General features: G+C 33.6%; 2 protein-coding genes across 2 annotated transcripts; both read right to left on the reverse strand.

Moving 5' to 3' along the window:
* Window positions 1-6,358: 6,358 nt before the first annotated feature.
* On the reverse strand, window positions 6,359-8,739 carry LOC105342483 (trafficking regulator of GLUT4 1-like). The gene is made up of 4 exons (XM_011449445.4): window positions 8,515-8,739; window positions 7,082-7,281; window positions 6,792-6,914; window positions 6,359-6,641 (listed from the first exon to the last, which is right to left on the reverse strand). The coding sequence occupies exons 1-4, from the start codon at window positions 8,528-8,530 to the stop codon at window positions 6,462-6,464; spliced, it is 519 nt and encodes a 172-aa protein (XP_011447747.2). The 5' UTR covers window positions 8,531-8,739; the 3' UTR covers window positions 6,359-6,461.
* A 694-nt stretch (window positions 8,740-9,433) lies between these two features.
* On the reverse strand, window positions 9,434-12,886 carry LOC105342481 (proline-rich transmembrane protein 1). Its single transcript, XM_011449444.4, has 4 exons — window positions 12,778-12,886; window positions 11,602-11,639; window positions 10,327-10,455; window positions 9,434-9,664 (listed from the first exon to the last, which is right to left on the reverse strand). The coding sequence occupies exons 1-4, from the start codon at window positions 12,782-12,784 to the stop codon at window positions 9,509-9,511; spliced, it is 330 nt and encodes a 109-aa protein (XP_011447746.2). The 5' UTR covers window positions 12,785-12,886; the 3' UTR covers window positions 9,434-9,508.
* Between the last annotated feature and the right edge of the window lie 8,616 nt (window positions 12,887-21,502).

Raw genomic sequence — 21,502 nt, forward strand, 5'->3', positions numbered from 1 at the left:
TAGCTGAATATTATGTTTATTTTTCGTTCATTCCGGTCCGGCGGTTACGGCATGCCTTTTCCCGCAGCAAGGCAGTTGCCATATAAGGTCATGTCAAAATTCGACAAACTTGTAGACTTTACATTATTGCCGAGCCTTAAGTTACAAACGCAGAAACTACGGATTGAAAGTGTGCAAAGTTGAAGGTTTAATTAACTAATGTAAACAATAAAGTTGCAAAATGTGCATCATGCGAAGGAACTGAGTCAAATCTTACACGTGTTTATGCCCGAGTTTTATAGGTTACACGATCAGAATTACACATATTCATGCTCAGGCTCACACATCAACACGATTGCATATTCGGATTTACAAGTTTACATGTCTGGATTTTTGAACACGATTACCCTCCATAAATTCCAGTATAAAAATATACACGGCTAGCAGAAATACCCCAATGTCTCATGGAAATTTTACATTAACAAAAAACGTTACAAACAATTTTAATCTAGGGATGAGGTTGTTTGCCGGTATCTGTTTACATTTTTTAAAACAAGATTTTAATTTAGATACCGTTGCCCAGCTCTTGCCACGTGGAGGCCGCCTCGTTAAGAGCCATAATTTTGAATAAAAAAATATTAAAGCCAAAGATTGCGTTGGATAAATAAAATATTTTCTAAATACCAGTTAAAAAAATATAATTTTACAAAAATTAAAATAAAACCAAATAATTTTAAAGAAATAAAGATGATTTAAAAATTAGGACTAAAAATAGAGAATAAAACGTTGATCTATGAAAAATTAGGAAAAAAATAAGGCTTGCTATTATATAAATTGAAAAAAAAATCGTTATATTTTATATAATTAACTAAATCATTGAAAAAAAATTAAAAAACACTTAATTTGAAAAAAAAAATGTTTATTAGACATACTATGTACAAACTTCATTGAATTTGAAGTACGTCGCGTTATTTTAATATGAATACATTTATTTACAAACATTTCATTATATACAATAAATGGAATTTGTAATAAGTTGCGTTATTTTAATATAAATATCTACAAACATTTCACTATATACAATAAATTGTTTACATACCTTAGTGGAACGTCACTCAAATTTAATTGTAGTGGTCTTGGTACTTCGTATCCGCTTCTTCTGGTTTGGCTTTCTGGCAGTAGTTGGCGTTTTAGGGATCTTAAGGTTTCCATCTGATGAGATTTCTTTTTCCTTCCTAAAGGTGAATCTTTGAAATTTCTTCATCAGTGCGTCCTTTTCCTCAGCACTCTTTGTATTCCAAGCAACGTGGCTGACTTGAAATTTTCGTGTCCAATATTATACACATATATATCGGGTGGCAGTAAGTTTAAAATAAACAATAATTTGTACCACATTTCATATTGTTAAAATTATCTTTAAATCAATTTATGATAAATTATATTTACCTCTATCTGTCATTCCACATCGCCCCAGTATAGCTTCGGAAACGAAGTCTTTAGTACAAGCTGAAAGTTGGTCATCCGAGGCACGATGGCGGATTTCAATTTTAGGTAGAATTTTCAGTTCTCTCCTGCATACAAACTTTAAGTTGTCTAGACTCCCCCTTGAAGCCTGAATTACAATAAATGCATTAAGATAGGAGTCAAGTCGTTAAAAATAGAGAAAAAATAAAGTTAGCTACAAGTAATAGCTTTCCAAAAAGCTTGCCTGACTAAACAAAATTATTCAATGGAAGCATGCATGAATCAATTAGGCTATCTTATCAGAAATGAATTTTTATTTTCGCTGCTGATCATAAATTTATAAATGGAACGTGCAAATTTAAGACGAAATGTTAGTCTTTTCTTCGATCTAGAACATGTACATATATATCACTTAAAATTTTTTTAGGAATGCACACATATCATATAAGTACATGTAAGTTTGAAAGCTGGAGAGTAAATAGTCGTTTTTTTCAAATTGTATTTGTTATATTAATTGCAAAATCAACTGAAAGGCATTTTTTAAAAATTCCAACCTTATGAAATATGAGAGGGTATACAAACACGTATTGTGTTTGAATGTGTGTGGGCAGTTTCATTAAAATCATCTTGACAAGCAATTAAAAAAGGGTGAATTCTCAAATTCATGAAAAAAACCCTAACTGTAACTCCAATTCAATTAGAATTCCTCATTTGCAGAACTTTTTATTATTGCATGCTCCTACAAAAGTGGGGGGGGGGGCGGGGCAAATCCATGATATTTCCTTTTATCCTATAAAGTTAAGTAAGTGCCAGCTGTCAAAAAAGAGGGGAGGGGAAGCAGCCTCCCTCACCCAACCCCCGATGCTACGTGCCTGTGATGTAAACACATGGTGTGCTCTGGGGTATTTGCATGATCCCAACAGACTCGTTAACTAATCGACGCACAAAAACTATGAATGAGACATTTTGGCGCGAATTCCTGCTTTACGAATGAACTCATCCATTGGCAGAGATCCATGGGGGGGGGGGGGGGGGGGTAGATGAATTTTTTGATATTTGTTTTGTAACAGCTGCATATATGTGTATTATACTTTGGATCGGATGTTTTGGAAGAAATCTATCGAATTAAGAAACACACTTGAATAGTAATTTTTAAATGTGGTAACGTACATTTAGTAAGACAAGCGAGTTATATTCCCTTTTCAAGATTGATGAAATTGCCCAACTAAACGAAAATGGGGTCACACCCCGCTTTGGCGATTTAGTTCCTCCAGTAAACATTCCAGCTGTATAAATATATATTTGTTTTAATCCATACTGATGACTCTCTTGTAATAATGATAATCCAACACCAATTATTTCTTACATTGTACCGTAACAGACAATATACTACAACTTGTTGCGATGACCCCCTCCACCTTTTTCACCGTTCAAATATAGTGGAATGCTGATCTATTTTTAAAGCAGGATTACACACATTTGCTCTGCATGGTGACCGTCCCTTTTACTTGAAAACTCTTGCTCGCTGTTGTTATTACATGCCATATAACATGTTCATCAATTATGAACGTAAATGCTGACATTTTAAACATGCATCGGTTAATCTTTTTTGTGAAATATCATGATATTGCTTGTCCCATTGTCTGCAATAATTCGTTTAATTCTAACGAACATATAATAAATGTGTATGTTATTAAGGTTCCTTGACACACCAAAATTTTACTTGATGGATCCGTTTTTGGGAGTTGATTTTAATCAACTCTCCTATGCAGTTACTCTGGCAAACCGAAACTGAAACAATGTTTGGACCTAAGCACAAATCATCACCACTGACAAGACGTAAATCTTAAAAATAATAGATAAATTCGGTGTATTGTATGATGTACCATCTTTTTCAAAAGAAAAGTATCTATTAATACCTTGAAAATAGTCAGTGTACGAACAATTCAATTGATTTTTGTAGTTGCATGTATTCCTACGCTAGAGTTCAGTATAGTCTCGTTCAACCAAACGCTCGGCTGTTTCCGTAAATCCCCGACAAGCGGAGAGTCTCTCTTGGTAGTCGGAGATTAACGGTGACATCCGAGCGTCGGGTTGAACGAGACTAGAGTTCAAAATTGCTTGGATCCAGACGTGTACAATTTTTAGATACATTTCGATTACTGATACACAGTTTGATGGAATTAATTCTATCTTTAGATATTACACATATGATTCATATGGGGTTTTCTCGAAATTCTTGTCGGAAAAGTTCGAGAATTCATATTATAAAAAATTGCATAACATATCGTTGATTTTAAAATTTATAATAATCAATAAAGTCAATTCCCGACAGTACTTCGGTACTTTGATTGATGTATGGTTTCACAAAAAGAGAGTCCGATGTCGTCGGCTTTGTTTATATTACATTTTTTTTTTGGGGGGGGGATATTTTAAAGAGATTTAAAAAATTAAACAATTATTTATTTTCATTTTTATCAATATTTTTTATCGAAACAATTATAAAGTTTATTTGCCATGTATTTTTACATGTTACCGCGCTGATTTAGACTTCAGAATTTCAAATGATATTTACTGTAAAAGATAACTTATCATAAATAGTTTTGTACATACCTCATCCAATCTCAACAAATCTGCTGTAAAAGAATATGGGTCGTTTTCTCCGGAAAAACAGCCAAAGCACGTATATTTAAGGGAATTTGAAATTTTAAACATCTCAAACTCTTGCAGGTTCAAACTCTCGCAATGAGGATGATACGAAACGTTGCAAATGTCGCAACAAATGCCAAAACCGATCAAAAAAGACCGTGTCCTCCTCCCTAGTTCATTTTCTCTGCTTATTATGTGTCCTTTTATCAAAAATATTTTCGTAGTAATAGTACATCGTCGATCGTGCATTTAAAATTTTACATTTATGATATCTTCTTAAAAACTACACTCGGCTAATTGTTACCATTTTTGGTGGAAAAAAGCATCTCTTTGGCAAGAGGAATCTAATTTGTGAAATTCATGGCTTTACCACCCTCAGGGCGCCATAGGCGGGGCCTACTATGCAAAAAAGCAACATTTTTAAAAAATCTTCTTCTTTACCCCCACACATGTGGGAAAAAACTAAATGCATGCTTATGATGTCCATGAAGCCCTCTTTACCAAAATTATGAAATTTATGGCCCCTAGATCAGGGTTTCAGGCTCTGGGGTTGGACAAATATGGCCATACAGTAAAATTTATTAAATCTTAGAAAATTTTCTTCTCTAATCCAATGTATGTATGAGGAAAACTAAATGCATTGTAATGATGTCCATGATCATGAGGCCCTCGACCAAAATTGTGATATTCATGACCCCTGGGTCAGGGGTTCAGACCCTATGGCGGGGCCAATATAGCGGCCGAAAAGTGTAAATATATTAGGTCTTTAAAAATCTTCGTCTCTTCTCCCATACATGTTTGTGAAAAACTTATTGCATGGTTATGATGTCCATGAAGTCCTTCACATCAATTGTGAAATTTATGGCTCCTGCGTCAGGGGTTCAGGCCCTAGGACGGGGCCAATGTAGGAATAGTGAAAATGTATTGATTTTAATTTTTTTTCTGTACAATCACAGTCATGTGAGATAAAGTTATATAATTGTTATTAAGTATGTTCATAATGTCTTGCTGTTAAATTGTGAAATTCACTGCCCAGGCCATGGGCAGAAGTTGACGCTTTTTATCGGAGGGGGGTAAATATGGCCATATATTGAACATGTATTTTTACTTAGGGTAATTGCTGTGTGTCAAACATTAACAATTTGAACTTCATCTTGAAAGCTATTTGGTTAATTGTCACTTGACAACATACATGTATTTATTCTTTTTTAGGAAATCTAGTTCAATATCCTGTACATTGTATTCTTGTAGAAATAAGCGGTATGCATTTTGTGTGCATTATAAATCGGAAACAGTGAGTATGATAAAAGATTGACCATTAAAGACCTGCAGGTCTCTTATTACAAAAAGCTTCAAATTGTTGACCCCTGAAGCTAAGGTATAGATAATCCAAGATTCCCCCTACTCTTGACTACCCCCTTCCCTGCCCTTTTTGTGAATTTTAATATAAGCAGGGTAACAGTCAGCAAAATCTCAGGTAAGGATAATTGAGACTTCAAAATGACGGTTAAAATGCAAAATTGGGACTCTCTGACATGTCAGTCTGAAGGATATGGGACTCAGGTGACCGTCAAGGCCTGAAGGCCTCTTGTTTGCAACTCGACCCATGTCTATAATGAAGTTGGCATGCACGAATAACTTCAATATGTAGAATCTTTAAAATGAAGAAAAGGAAACAAATTTTAGAACAGATTTATTCAGCTTCAAACTTAACACACAACAAAACAAGATAAATAAAGAGGTACATCAGCGATAATTATTCATCCTACAATAAAAGAGTCCAGGTCAAGAATCATAGGTCTACCGTCTCAGAATAATGATTGTGTCCAATCAATTTATACGCTACCATGTTCTGTGAAGGTAAGGAACCCGTAAAACAACAGACATATGTTTACATTAAAAGGTGAGTGCTCGATAGACAAGCATTATACATGCTATAATACTAGTAGTAGTCTATGAGAACTGTTTTGATAACATGTATAGTTAAAGGTTTGATTTAATATACCCCACTGTTACCACTGGGACACCATACCCTTTATTATAATCAGCAGTGAGTAGTGGCAATCTATAAATTGTTGCTATATAAGCTCAAGCTCTGAGCTCTATCAAATGACCTCGATATCCTCTTTTACGCGCTCAGAACACCACACTCTTTATTTTTTTTCAACATTAGGTGGCTGACTGCTATATATATATATATATATATATATATATATATATATATATATATATATATATATATATATATATATATATATATATATATATATATATATATATCATTAACATGGTGATGCAATTAAAAGTTTTGATCCAATCAACTATCAGATTTGTTCTTCCCCCACAGTACGTTCAGAACACCACACTGTTTAATATTCATCATCTGTGTTGGTGATGGACAGAATAAAGTACACGTACACGCCCACTACGACAGCAGTGCCCAGGATGGTGACTATTCCCACTATAAAGGCCACTGTAGACAAGGTGCGCGCTGAGTTGGCGCTATTTCGAGCCGCGTTCAGGTCTCCTCTTGCCAGGGCCTTCTTCGACTAAAACACAAAAAACGGTAATTGTCTCAACAAATACCTATCGTTCGGTAATTTAATTAAGATACTTTGCTTTATGTACGGTATTTGCGTATGTTAGAGAAAGCTTTATGTACCGCACTTGCAGTCATGAGTGTAAATACATGTACGTACCGCATTTGCGTTCATTAGAGCGCATAGTCCGATTGGGAAACAACAGCATAGGGTTGCAAAGAGTGCTCTTTTTGTATAGTCTTGTGGAGGGGGCTCGTTCATGGACATTGGAGCTGGCGCCACCTGACACAGACGACAACAATTACATGTAAATGGACACATTACATGTAAAACAAGTATAGTAGTGTAATGTTTGTCCGTCTGTCCCCCCCCCACCCCGCTTGTAATTTGTTCCGCCTTCAGTGACTGTGTCGTTTTCAAACGACATTTACATAATATGTAAAGCTTACCACATTGCTTGACCAGATCATGGTGGACGAGCTTGGTTGCCCACCAAGTGGTGGGTATTGGTTCGACACCCCGGGGTTCTGGAGAGATGAGTAGTTTGGGGGTGGTTGGTTCGGTAACTGCGGATTCTGTTGAGTGGCGAAATTGGAGTACTCGAACCCCAGCCCCAGCGGAGGACGGTACTCCGGGGGTGGGTGATTACCTAGAACGAGAAATGGCAAAGGTACAATAAAGTGTTTTCTTGCATTACTTGATAAATACGGTCATTTTTAACACTGTTAGTGTATATTTAAAGTTATTGTATACAGTTTAAGTTAAACTTGAGCAATAATCCCACGGATAAGGATCGTCTTTTGTTATTAAGAAAAACATTTTTTTAGCATTTCATTCTGGTTTGCCTAACATGTTTTATATAATCCGGCGTCAAAAATCAGATATTTGATGCGCTCTAAATATTTATGTCTCTTCATGAGAATTGCTAGCCATAACACCAACATTTATTATTGTATACACTTTTATGGAAAGACAATATTGTTTATAGATATACTATAGTACTTGGTTATTAATAGCAAATATTTTGTTTTGTTAATTCGAATTGTAGCTCGTTTTAAACAGCAATATCCCCATGTTCATGAATTTAATGTATATTCTATTAACATATGATCAATGGTTGCTTCAAATAACTTGCGAAATCCGGCAATTGTGAAATGCAAAATATAAAGAGAGAGAGAGAGAGAGAGAGAGAGAGAGAGAGAGAGAGAGAGAGAGAGAGAGCACTGACGATGTTTAGAAAGTCGTCTTTGAAATGAATAGAGAAAAATGGCTGCATCATGCAAACGGAGATCCATAATAAAATTCTTAAGCAACAGAAATAGGTGTGCACGTCACCGCAGACAAAACCTTTGGAAAATGTATTGATTTTTATAATACTTCCCAATATTGACGTTTCTCTCAATAGACCAATGCTGAGTTACATGTGTGTTTTGATTCTTGATGTAAGTGTAACTATATGTAATTGTTTCAACAACAAAATACACCTTCTGTGATTTTTCTGAATTGTTGGGGGTTTTGTTCAACTTTAGAAAGCGTTTTATTCGCTTGCAACTCAACAATTAAACATAGTTTACAATTGAAGGTCAAGATCGAACAATCATGTACTAGTAATCAATAACTCCAATGGTCATAAAAACATTGAAATACGGTTCTTCTACAAACTCTTATAATACATTTCTACAAACGTTTTCAATTTGACACAAATACTTATATTTAAGGAAATTATTGGCACATTGAATAAAGCAAAATAAATGTATTGCAAAATTATATAAAACGTTCAGATCAGGTTGACATTATTAAAGTTATTTATTCCTGATGATCAAATGAAAACACACATATTGCTTGGAATATTCCAAAGTGGTCAATAATGAATAATTTTTACCTGATTTTTGGTTCATTTTAGGTCCAGTTTAACAGCACACAACCATATTGAAATACGAACGGTCTTGAGGTCCATTTATTAAATATGCATAGTAAAAAATCGAAGCTACATATGTAAATAAAAGCATTTGAAACACTTATGGGCATTTAAACCTTTAAACCAGGATGGTTTGTAAATATAGAATTCAAACAGCGATTTCCTTAAAACATTATTTTTTTAGCGTTTCATTCATATACTGTGTATGGTCTCATAAAGATTGAAAAGGCTATAATAATAATAGCTCTCTCTCTCTCTCTCTCTCTCTCTCTCTCTCTCTCTCTCTCTCTCTCTCTCTCTCTCTCTCTGTATATCGCAAAAAAAACACCAGGAAAATCTAGTTGTATTGTAAAATTTCTTACTACCCTAGACACCAAAGATGTCACGGACAGTAAGTAAAAGCAACAAGAAAGGTAAAAAGCAGGACGATCCATTACTGAATCATATTTACGAACTCAATACAAACGTAGCTCTTATATCTAAAAGAGTAGACAATCAAAACAAGTGTATTGGATGAAATCAAGTTTAACAAACTTTCCTTCATACTGTGGTTTAATCAATATTCGTTGAATACTAATTTTCGTGGATTTCGTTGTTCAGTTTATCCATGAAATTAAATGTTCATTGAAGTGCAATTTCTGTTAATAATTTGTATTGATAGGGTCATTACCCACGAATTTACGTATCCTTGAAACTGTGAAAACACCCTTGAATATTAATGAAACCACAGTAATGATGTTATTAATACAATGTATCAATAAATTTCGCAAATCAATTTAGGTAAGCAACAGCTGATATCTAATTGCCTTACAAAAATTGAATTCCTTTAGACAATTTACAAAACAAAAACTTTTTTTTCAAAAATGATTTTATTTTTTCATATACATGTACATTGTATATACACAATGACTGCACTAATAAAAACAATTAAAATAAAAATTGTTGAAACAAATTAAAATTAAAATAAGATAACCGTGTAGTAAATAATGAGAAAGATAAACAGAAAGACATAGGAAACGATTCCCACGATGATCGAAAAATTGGTAAACTGTCGCGCCTGGTCAGCCAGAGCGTGGGCCGTCTCATTGTCTCCCATTTGGTAGCTCTTTTTTGCCTGAAATTTACATAGCCTATATCAATTCATTTACAAATAATGAGTATCTTCTAATTCATAATCACAGATCTCAATAATTTTAAAAAATATCCTTTAAAATATTAATTATTAATTTATCTTTTTAATTACATGTACATTGATATCAATGTTAAATATTGCGATATATATATTTGGATTCATTTTTAATATTAGGATGGAAAAAGGGGGGCTGTAGTGTCTGTAGATGCCTTTATAGACACAAATAAATTCACAACATAATCACTTAAAGAATTTTTGTACAGAAACCAGGAACATTGCTTATGCCTTTAAAGGGGGTGGTCATGGTTTTCTCGAATTTTATTTTTCTATTTTTGTTGTTTACAACGCTTAATTAATGCATTTCTAATGATCAACCACAATTGAGTGAATATCAGTCATAGAGTTTGAAGTAACTTAAAGATACAGAGCTCACAATTCTTTATTTTGTAAACAAGGCTCGTGCCATGCTTTTGTTTACATAGGTTCGATATGCCGGTTAAAGGGTTTTTTTAAAGCTGATATCTATATCTGCTAATTCGTTTTGAACATCAATAAACAGTTCTCAACTTTTGTCAAATTTTTTTTTTTGTGTTAACCTGGAATTCCTTTTAACATTCAAAATCCTATTTCAATTCTTTCTTTACCTCCGATGCTTTTAGATAGGCGTACAGCCCCAGAGGCCAGAAACACAAGAACGTGGCAATCAGCGCTCTGAAGGTGTAGTCTTCGGGGGGTGGGGGTACGTGGGTCATCGTCATTGCTTGTGGGGCAACCTGAAGTCAAAGTTTGACGATCTTAAGCTTGATAAACTTAATATAATAAAATATATGGGTTTTTATTAGTTATATTTTGATATTGTAAATACCTATTCTTATTGTACAACACACACGCACGAGCCATTATTACAACAAAGACATTGTACACCTGTTCACACAGACACAGCATCTATTTGTATGATATATAGGAGTGCAATGAATTTTTTTTGTTGGCGATGTACAAAGACAAAGCAAGTAAACAGGGTCTGGGTCTGACACATGTAATTGACTCTTTCATTTATAAATACTGTGTACAGGAAAAAATTCGCCCCTTTAAATCTTTTGCCCTTTCCCTCTCGTTTTTAGTTGGTCGAATTTAAAACAATTTTTAAACAGCTGTGTTAATTAGAAAGAATATCTATATCTATTCTATGTCTCGGTGAATTCAAAGCCAAAACTTTTGCAAGAGTAGGAGGGCAAATAAACACGAGGCAAGAATTGGCGAGTTCATTATTCACAACTATTTTGATTTCTATAACTATATTTTAAAACAATCCAAATAAAAAATTGAAAAGTTAGTGATTAATTAACATTCATTAATTTGGTCGTAAGTCGTAAGTTCTTTTGTAAAACGCAGTCCTGAACGATTCGTCTTTTTCAAACGTAAATATAAGTAATAAACAGCAATGTTAACCAACTTGGTTGGTACGTAAACAAATCTTCTGAGAAGCCCTTCGGGCTCTACAGGATTGGTTCACGTCACGTTCATATTCCATTGAACGTTTTAACTTGCTGTTTATTTTTTAAATGATGAATATCAAATTAAGACTACTGATTGCGAATCATAATTCCGTTAGAATATGTGGCTATTAATCTAGTGCTGTAAGTTCTTATTTTACGCGACTACTTAATTTTGCGATTCCGTTGTTATGCATCAAATCGCGAGAATATTAAATCGAAAGCACCAATTTTTTCTTTTAATTCATATAGTTCAAAACTGTCTGAAAAATAAAAGCGAGATTTTAAAATTCGCGAGGAATTAATTCCTCGCGAATAATAAGCAATTTACAGTATACAATTATAAAACTTACATTTGAATTTATTTACTTTTATAGAGCAATTAAACATCAAGACAGAGATTAAATGCAGGATTAAGATACGTACCACATTGGTTGACCAGCTAGATTGTCCATTTCCATTACCTTTACAACAACAATAAAATAACTTTTTTCACATGGTCATTTTTTTTCAAACTCGCATGTAAATTGCTATTTTTATCTTTATTTTAAAAATTGCAAGTCTATTAAAATTTATAGAGCTTGGTTTGATTTTTTTGTTGTAGACACTTTTCAAAATTGGTGTACAAAATTAAAAAGAGAACGTTAGCTTTGTGGCACAATACCCTTAAGTTTGTTTGAATTCTTTATCAATGTTAACCCTTTTCCATGTTTATCAAGAAAAAAATAATCGCTTCGTCATGGCTTACTAATGTTTATCATTAATAATATTTATGATATAAATCATTTTTTTTTAAATTACAAAAAACAACAGAGCTCATATACAGTCAAAAACTACGCATTACTTACTTCTTTTGAATTACTTTTTACATTTTTCGAAACTTTTATAATACCATATTTCAGTAAATATTGCTAAGAATTCCCCAAAGATGTTAAGACAGTCACAATGCCAGGAATGGGGTATGGTTGATGCTTATTCAGTTATCTCCGTTGAATGCCAAGAGAATGCCAATGAATTCTTTTATATGTAACAGAGCACACGCTACGGTTAATACATGAACTTTTGAAAATTTTCATTGAGTATTTGTAAAAACCACCATGTTCTGTTCAAATTAAGAATAAAATTAAAAAAAAAAAATGAGGGGTTGATTTTATAAGTATTTTCGTAATATTATGATATTGCTATGAAAAAGGCCAATGTTGTAATTAATTTTTTCATGCAATTTATTTATTTCTTCTCTTAAAATTATTGAATAAAATTTGCAAACAACTTCCATCAAATTAATCAACTAGCTTAGAAAATTGAAATTGCCAAAAAGTCATAATGGCAGAAAAGGTAAAAGGGAGGGAGGGTGTAGTGCATATCAAAATATATAAAACAATTATAAGTTGTAGAACACATCTTTTGGTTGATGTATAAAAGAAAGCGAAAAAAAAATATTGACAAATAATTTTACACGTAACTCTTCATTACCATTAATTTATTTTTTTTTTAAAATAATATAATTACTATGTTATAAAATTTACAGTTCAAAAATAAAATTTTCGTTAACAACATAAATTTTGTTAACATTATTAATAATTTCGGTACTCATTTTTTTACCTGCCATGTTGATTTTAAATCCTCTAATACGAGACAACGACGCAACTAATGACAATATTCAATCTCTTTCTTTAAATACCCAAATTCTCCTCCAGTTAAAACAAATAGGTAATGAACTGCGACCGATAAATAATTAATCACTTGGAAACAACGATGCTTCTTAAAGATAAGTTTAAATTAAGCATGTTGCACTCCTTTGGAGACATTCAATGTCATTCGACGACCTCTTTATTTATAGAAGTGAAGTAATGTATATTTCAATCATCTATGGTAATTATCTTCTCAACGCTGTGCTTAAATGAACACTAGAAAATGCCCCCACTGTCTTAACAACGAGAACCCATATGAATCATGTTGTGTAATATTTAATTATAGAATTAATTCCATCAAACTGTGTATCAGTTATCGAAATGTGTCTAAAAATTGTACACGTCTGGATCCAAGCAATATTGAACTCTAGTCTCGTTCATCCAGACGCTCGACTGTCTCCGTTTTTCTCCGACTACCAAGAGAGACTCTCTGCTTGTCGGAGATTTACGGAGACAGCCGAGCGTCTGGTTGAACGAGACTATATTGAACTCTGGCGTAGGGATACATATAACTACAAAAAACAATTAAATTGTTCGTACTAAATAAAATCGGACTATTTTCAAGGTATTTAAAAATAAGTTTCTTTTGAAAAACAATGGTACAGTGTACAGTACACCGAATTTATCTATTATTTTCAAGATCTACGTCTTGTCAGCGGTGATGATTTGTACTTAGGTCCAAACACTGTTTCACTTTCGGTTTGCCAGAGGAACTGCATAGGAGAGTCGATTAAAATCAACTCCCAAAAATCATTTCATGAATTTTAGCAACACTCATAAGCCATCAAGTACAGCAATTCTCAATTTTACAAAAATATTGACCGGGTACTTTAACCGAAACTTACCCTTGCTACCTTAGAATGTTGTTTAGTTTGACTAACGTATTGTAATGGAAGACTATTTTCGATAACCTGAATGTACGTACCGCAGATTTCAATGATAGAGATTACCGTCGACTGCAAAAGTCAACAATTCTTTCTTGCAAACACCAACCAGTACAAACAAATACAATTTTACATACAAAAATTGGACAATATTTGAAGTCATGATAAACTTATAACTTATGTTTCATAATGTAAAGTAAAATCAGAGAAATAAACAAGCTATAACGCTTAATAAATTAAATACATGAATCTGTTCTTCCAACATAAATCTTATTATCTTCCTAGATAAATCGTTGTACAAACATGTTTATAGTTCAAGAACTTCGTTGCCGCCGTTGCTGTTGTTATTTTAATAACAAAAACGGCGGCAACTCAGTTCTTTGAAATTTTGTCAGCACTAGCAATCTTTTTAAAAAAGTTTTTCACCAACACTGACGCTTGCTCCTCTCGTTTATGTTTCTGGTAGTGCGACATTGTCCATCAAAACACATACTTTGAGCCAAAAACTCTCTTTGCATGTTTGTCCATCTGTTTTTAGCTCACCTGAGCTGAAAGCTCAAGTGAGCTATTCTGATAACATTTTGTCCGTCGTCCGTCTTTTCTCGTCTATGCAGTCTAAACGGAGATTAATATTGCTGATGGAAATACTAAGTGTGTGTACATGTAGCAGAAACATAAATAATTGTTAGCTCACCTGAGGTGAAATATATAGATGAACATCTTCTCAAAACTCAATCGGCCAGAAAAGCTGTAACTTGTGTGGAAGCATCCTCAAGTAGTGTAGATTCAAGCTTGTCCAAACCATGATCCCCGGGGGTACGGTGGGGCTCCAACGGGGGATCAAATTTTTAGATACCAATGTATAGAGAAAAGTCATTAAAATCTTCTTTGCAAAAACCAGTTAGCCAGAAAAGCTGGAACTGTGAAAGGTAGTGTAGATTCAAATTTTTTCAAATCACGATCCCCGGGGGTAGGTGGGGCCACAATGGGGGGTCGAAATTTTTACATAGGAATACATAGAGAAAAATCTTCTCAACAAATACCAGTAGGCCATAAAAGCTGTAACTTGTTTGGAGGCATCCTCAGGTAGTGTAGATTCAAATTTGTTCAAACCATGATCCCCGGGGTAGGGTGCGGCCACAGTGGGTGGGTCGAATTTTACAACGGAACACATAGCGAAAAACCTTTAAAAAAATTTCTTCTCAAAAACCAATTGGCCAGAAAAGTTGTAACTTGTGTGGAAGCATCCTCAGGTAGTGTTGATTCATTCTAGTTTTTTCAAACCATAATTTCAGGGGATGGGGGGGGGGCACCATGGGGGTCAAATTATGGTGGTGCGTGTAATTCGGTATTATCTTTACGTAATAGTTGATTAATCAACATGTTCTATTAAGATGTTCAACAATTTCAATCTAAATGGAGATTATTCTCGCTGCTAGAAATATATAACTAAAGTATGTATATATATATATATATATATATATATATATATATATATATATATATATATATATATATATATATATATACACACTACGGCCAACGCGGTTTACGTATTTACCGCGAGTCCTCGTGGTGTGAAATTGATCGCGGTTTAGCACAGGTAACTCAGGTAAAACCGCGCATCCTCGCGGTACAGCTTCTCACCTTGGCCACACCGTCGCGGTACTGTGAAACCAGTCCCAGGTGAAAACTATTCTTGTTTTTTTTAACGCGAGTTACCTCCCCCAATTTCTTCTCATACGGGAAATATGATTGAGAGAATTAATGAATATTAATTCATATTCCTTTCTTTTTTTTTAATAAAAAGGACTTGATTGTTACAATTTATTATTATTTAATAAAAAGCGGGAGAAATAAAAGGAAGGTGTAATTATGCTAATACAGAATTTTGTATACTATTTTGTATATTCGATGGGGTTACATATAAATTAATCTTGGCACATTCATCGCTGACAATTCTTTGTTATCAATGAATTTGATTGATAATTATATACCCGATAATAAACGCTTCACCAAAATATCTTATTTCGCCTCGAGAAATTTCTCTTTGGTCATTTCTCTTAAATACATTTAAAGAACTCATTTAATGAATAAAAAAATACATGTAGATATAAAATGTTTTAAAGTGCACTCGCTGATCACCGCTGCGACCCAAGTCTTTCCCCGTGATCGACATTACTTGAATAGATATATATATAATGAAAAATAAATTGAGTTTTCTCTTTGTTTTAGTGCAGTTTTCTCTTGTTTTAATTGTTTACAAATTCCTATAATTTTACTAACCTGAGAGTCAAGCTTCGAGTTATAAGCAAGATACAGAGCTTTGCGCACAATGCTACTATTTGTTTGTACACAAAGCTGAGGTCATGCTTTAGTTTGTTTATATTTTAAATGCAGCTATGCTGAATAGGAAATACCAAGTTTAAAATTTTTAAGTTTAATGTGATACGGTAAACTCATGTGAACAAAAACATGACTCAAAACAAGCTATGAATCTTGCTTATGATTCTACGATCGACACTGAAATTTTGGTTGATCAATAGAAATGTCTTGCTAAAAGGATGATATACTGTAATTACTTTCTGTTGCCTCTTCTTCAACGATGAATTGCATAAAATCTACACAAATTTTTGATAGTTTTTCGAACACAAGTAAATGAAAACAATGCCTTTTAAACAGTTTTCATAGGCCTGAGGATCAAAGCATTATCGGTGTTCTTAAAAAATTATTGCAATGGAAAATCATCTTTGTTTGTACACATTTGTTGTTTTTTAATAAAGATGAAAATAATGGAAGGGCCTTGGTACAATAGAGCGACATGCCTGCCAATACATTAATTTGAATTATAGCTTTTTAACATATGTGACAACATTTTCAGTTAAGTTTATTTTCTTCAATCAAGCGAGTAAGGTTATGAAAGGTCATACGAAATGAATTCATGCCTGGTAAATGACAATCGTCTATAATGGAGAAGGCAGATTAAATTTTTCAATGTTTTTAATTTGAGGAATTGAGCATATTCATTCTGGTGCATTGAGGTACACTTTTCTTCTTTCACATATAGAATTTTTTTAAATTCAATAACTAGCAAGTAGTGGAGGGAGAAAATGTACCTTTATGCTCTCATGTATTTTAATCGTTTTATAAAGTGATCGGGGGGGGGGGGGAGGGCTAAAATAAAGGGAACTGGAAGTTAACCGTGAACACCAACTGAAAATCTAGTTATTTATATTGCATATGATCTAATTTTCGGTAAAAATGGTATTCATGAAGGTAAATATGCCAAAGATATGCAAAAATATGTGAAAATTCGGATATTCATTTTTGGTTGATCTACCGAGGGGGCACATGGCACAATATCCTTTGAACGCCCATTTAAAGCCAGTGTTGCTCAGGTGAGCGATGTGGCCCATTGGACCTCTTGTTTCTTTAAATGATTTCTTTGCCTGCTATAACTTCTTTTTTTTTAACATTAGGATTTGTTGGACTTTGCTCAGTATGTCGTGGTATGTTATGTCCACCAACAACGTCCACTGAATACAATTGAAACTTATTGTTGTATAAATAAATACGTCTTAATATTAATATGAAAATTACAAGTTGCTGTCCTTTAAAAAAGGACTACAATACGTGGACCATTTGCATGTGTTTCCAACGAAAACGTGAAAGCCTTAAGACTATCAGAGATTCCACCGACTCTAGCCCTCTGCTTTTAATCACTAAATTTGTACGTTGTATTACGTATACATATATTTATAGCCCTGACTTTTTATCTCAGAATTTAAAGGATTCATACTACTAAAAATAATTATGATCTATCTATGAATGAAGTTTGCATGTATAGTATCAGGCATTCGGTGAATTTTAGTATTTGCGCACACATTATGATTCGCACTACTTTGTTGACTATGCAGAGACAGCTTTTTGTAAATTAAAAATTTCATATTTTGATGCATTTTTCTTGAGATTTTAACTTTTATACAGGGACATAATAATTCAATCATACTTTAATGCTTAAAAAAATTTAATCGGGAAGTACCCTAGCTTCGCCTTCTATAAAAGTAAAGTTAAGTTACATGTGTATTCGGAAAAACAACAAAACATTGCTAATTATGCTATTTGATGCATGTTGTAGTTTCGGCTTATTTCGTAATTCTGATAGTTCATATCACATACCAATCATTTCTTTAAAAGGAATACTTTGTTTCTGTACTGTTTACCGACAACTTTACAGCGCCTTTGAACTTATGTGTGCATATGTGTCCCGATCCCGATTCAGATAAACGCGTGTTAGCCTGGTTCTCTGAGCTACCCATTACGCACAGGAACCAGGCTAGCTCATGCGCAGGCTGAATTTTCCCCATAGCATCCGGTTTAACATCGCTTATATATTTTCTGCGTGGACCTCAGGGTCCACGCAATAACATGAATAAAATTGCTTGTCTGCTAAACTTTACATAAGTCACCAATATATTTTATCCTTTTTCCGGTGTAAACAATGGGAAAAAGCTACATGTAGTTCCTAATACCTTATAACAGCAAAAGCTTACGTTTTACTGATATTTTACCAACTTTTAATGTCAAAATTAATCCATCAGAATGTCAATGTAATATGGAAGACTAGAATGATGTCATTGCTATAAAATGTAAAGATAAATGATTAAAATTCAAAATTAAACCTAATATTCTCAGTCTCCATTGAATTACTAGTAACGTGGATATCTTCAGAGAGAGAGAGAGAGAGAGAGAGAGAGAGAGAGAGAGAGAGAGAGAGAGAGAGAGAGAGAGAGGGAGAGAGAGAGAGAGAGAGAGAGAGAGAGAGTACATCAACTGTAAAATTTTGATTTAGATTTTAAATAATATGCTTTAGAACACAAAACTATATGTTTAAAAATTTAAAAGATATTTTTAAAGAGGAGTACAGTGTATGTGTATTTAAATCAATTTTATCAGATTTTAATCTATGCAAAATACCTTAAGACGTGATGCTAATGATGATTCACCTACAGTGTGCATTTTATAATTTAAAGAATCAAATCACTAATAAAAGCATATTTTTTCTGGTATATATCAATGAATTTGATAACTGTTCTATCTTTTATTTTATGTTTGTTTTTACAAACCAAAGCCTCCATTTCCTTTAGAAGAACTTTTGTTTTGGTGAAAATGGACTTTTTTCATAATGTTGACCCAAATATGACCCCATGGCAAAAACAAATCAAAAACTTCTACTTGTATATTCTAGTATTACCTTTTGTTATTATATTCTGCTATTATTTCACTAGCTCAAATCATTCTGCTCATTAAAAGACGATTTCAAAGGGTTTTTTTCATTTGTTTCTCTAATAATATACCAGTCGGATCATATTTTTTTATATTTTAACAAACTTGAATCAATCATATATAGGACGCCAATATAAATGTACAGATTACTGTTCCATTGATTCTTGATGATTTTTAAAACATCCTTTCATTCTTATTATTTATCCTTCTAATACATTCACAGGTACATTTTGCAGACTTCATTGCCTTTTTATAAAATTTTTAATGAAAAAAATATAAGAAATTATAAAATTTTCTTTCACTTCATGGGGATATCAATCTTTCTCTTTCAAATCTACCGTAAGTCCTATTTGATAAATAATTCTTGATAAAGAGAAAAATTTTTTACACAATGCTAAAACTTATTTCTGCATTTGAACCCCACACAAAAAATGTTTGTGGTTTTGAGGTGATTCATGAAGCTAGCATGTATATTACATTTACTACAACCTTAGTGTGATTTTCTTGATTCTTCTAGACACTTCATGCCTAAGAAAGTTAATATTTAGTATAAGCAATAAAAATGAAAATATCATATAGGCATAAAACAGAGGGGATAAAAAGCTGGTGATGGTTTCAAGTGTAAACAGATAGCCATGCTATGACCTTAAATTGCTCGTAATAAATAATGGTCACTATGATATTTGAGTGTACCTAGGTGCTGCGCACTGAATGGTGCTAAGGATAATTAATAGAATGAACTCTGTGAATCTTGTAGCACTGCGTAGTATTCCTAAATGATGTTATAAAACCAGGCGAATAATACGGGCATAATAATATCCAAATTGAGAGTTTAAAAACAAGTGTCATATTTGGCGATTCTGTGTCTGCAACGATAGCTCTAGTACTCTATATTGACTCATGTATTGTGTATTCTATATATTAACCTTTGTAACCTTTTATGCCGTGTATGAATGAACGTATTATGAGTAAGTGATGCCTCATACTAGGTGGGGGACTCCGAGACCCAGGACTCGGAGACTCACATCCTGCATCCAGACTCTTTGATTAGCAGTTTGACGGTTTTGTTACTTTATTTAGGAATAAAATATTAATCTTAATTTTGAACACTAAATGTTCACTTATGATCGTCGTATATGGGCCGAACTCGTCAAAACTGTCCATCATAAGTAAAACCTTATATATACCCATATGAAATGAGATTGAGCAGACTCTTGATTTGGGCTGCTATTAGCTGATGTAATTGTAACTATACGATCACGCTTAATAAAACCGCTTGAGAAAGAAATACTGGACTTGTCATCACTAAGTTTGAGCTGACCCTCAATAGGATCCGTAAGACAGAAGGCTTACACAAGGGGTTATACTTATGTCACTTATGTCTTACCATTTAAAACCTTGAGTTAATGCCCAACTGTCTCACACAGGTTCTGCCAGCATATCACTTGTCACACCTCCTCGCTGGTGACTCTGGAAATACTCCGGTAGCTGAGTGACAGTGGTGAGAGGCGAGCCTTCGACGCCTTTAAATAGCTGGAACATGTAGACAGGGGAAGGAAACCCCAACAGAAAACCACCGACCCTCCAAGTCCAGGGGGTGCTGCATGGCTAATCAACAGGCAGTGTAAAACCTTTATGATTACGGACACCCAATCGGGCCTTTGGTGCCAGCGGGCTAGAAGAGGTTAGGTGAGATGTGGTGGTGATAAAAAAGAATGAACTTGGGAATTTTATTAATATTTTATACAGAATTAGTAGAGTAGTAGCAGAAGTCATTCTCTTTTATTGAGTACCAAGTACCCAGTAAACCATACATTAATTTTTCAGAAAGACATGGTCTTAAGGATAAAACTGAAGCACTGGCAAGCATATCATCCCATCATGACAAGAAACAACTTTAAAAGTTTTGCAATTTTCGCACAGTCACATAAAAATTGATTTTTTCTCAGGTGAAATATGTAATTAAACCTTTCTGTTAACATTAGTACATTCATACATTATTAGAAATCTTTTGATGATTATTCTAAAATGAATATGAGTTTGAAACATTACATTGCTAAACAAGAATGAAAAGTTGTAAATTCAAGTGCTTCGCTTATTTCAAACCTTGACCATAAGCTTGCGCCCAAATTCAACACAGATTACAATGTGATACATGTATCTTCTATGATAAACGTTAAGGTTTATGTGCATAATTATATACTGTATGCAGGGTTATTTTGCCCAGTGTAATTTTCGCCCTTTTACATTTGCAAACAGTTTCGCCCTGTCTTGAATTCGCTGAGACACAATTGTTTGTTAGAGAGAGATAATATGATATATTGGAATTCGACCTGTCTAAAATTCGCCGGCTGACAGCGAGGGCGAAAGGGGAAAATAAAACGGGGCTGATATTGCCTTGAAAAAAGCATGCGGACGTTTCTAAACGAACTGCACATTTTCTGTCAGTTTTTCCTGTAAACCAAT

Source organism: Magallana gigas, chromosome 5, assembly GCF_963853765.1.
Source record: "Magallana gigas chromosome 5, xbMagGiga1.1, whole genome shotgun sequence".
In the NCBI taxonomy this organism is placed as follows: domain Eukaryota; kingdom Metazoa; phylum Mollusca; class Bivalvia; order Ostreida; family Ostreidae; genus Magallana; species Magallana gigas.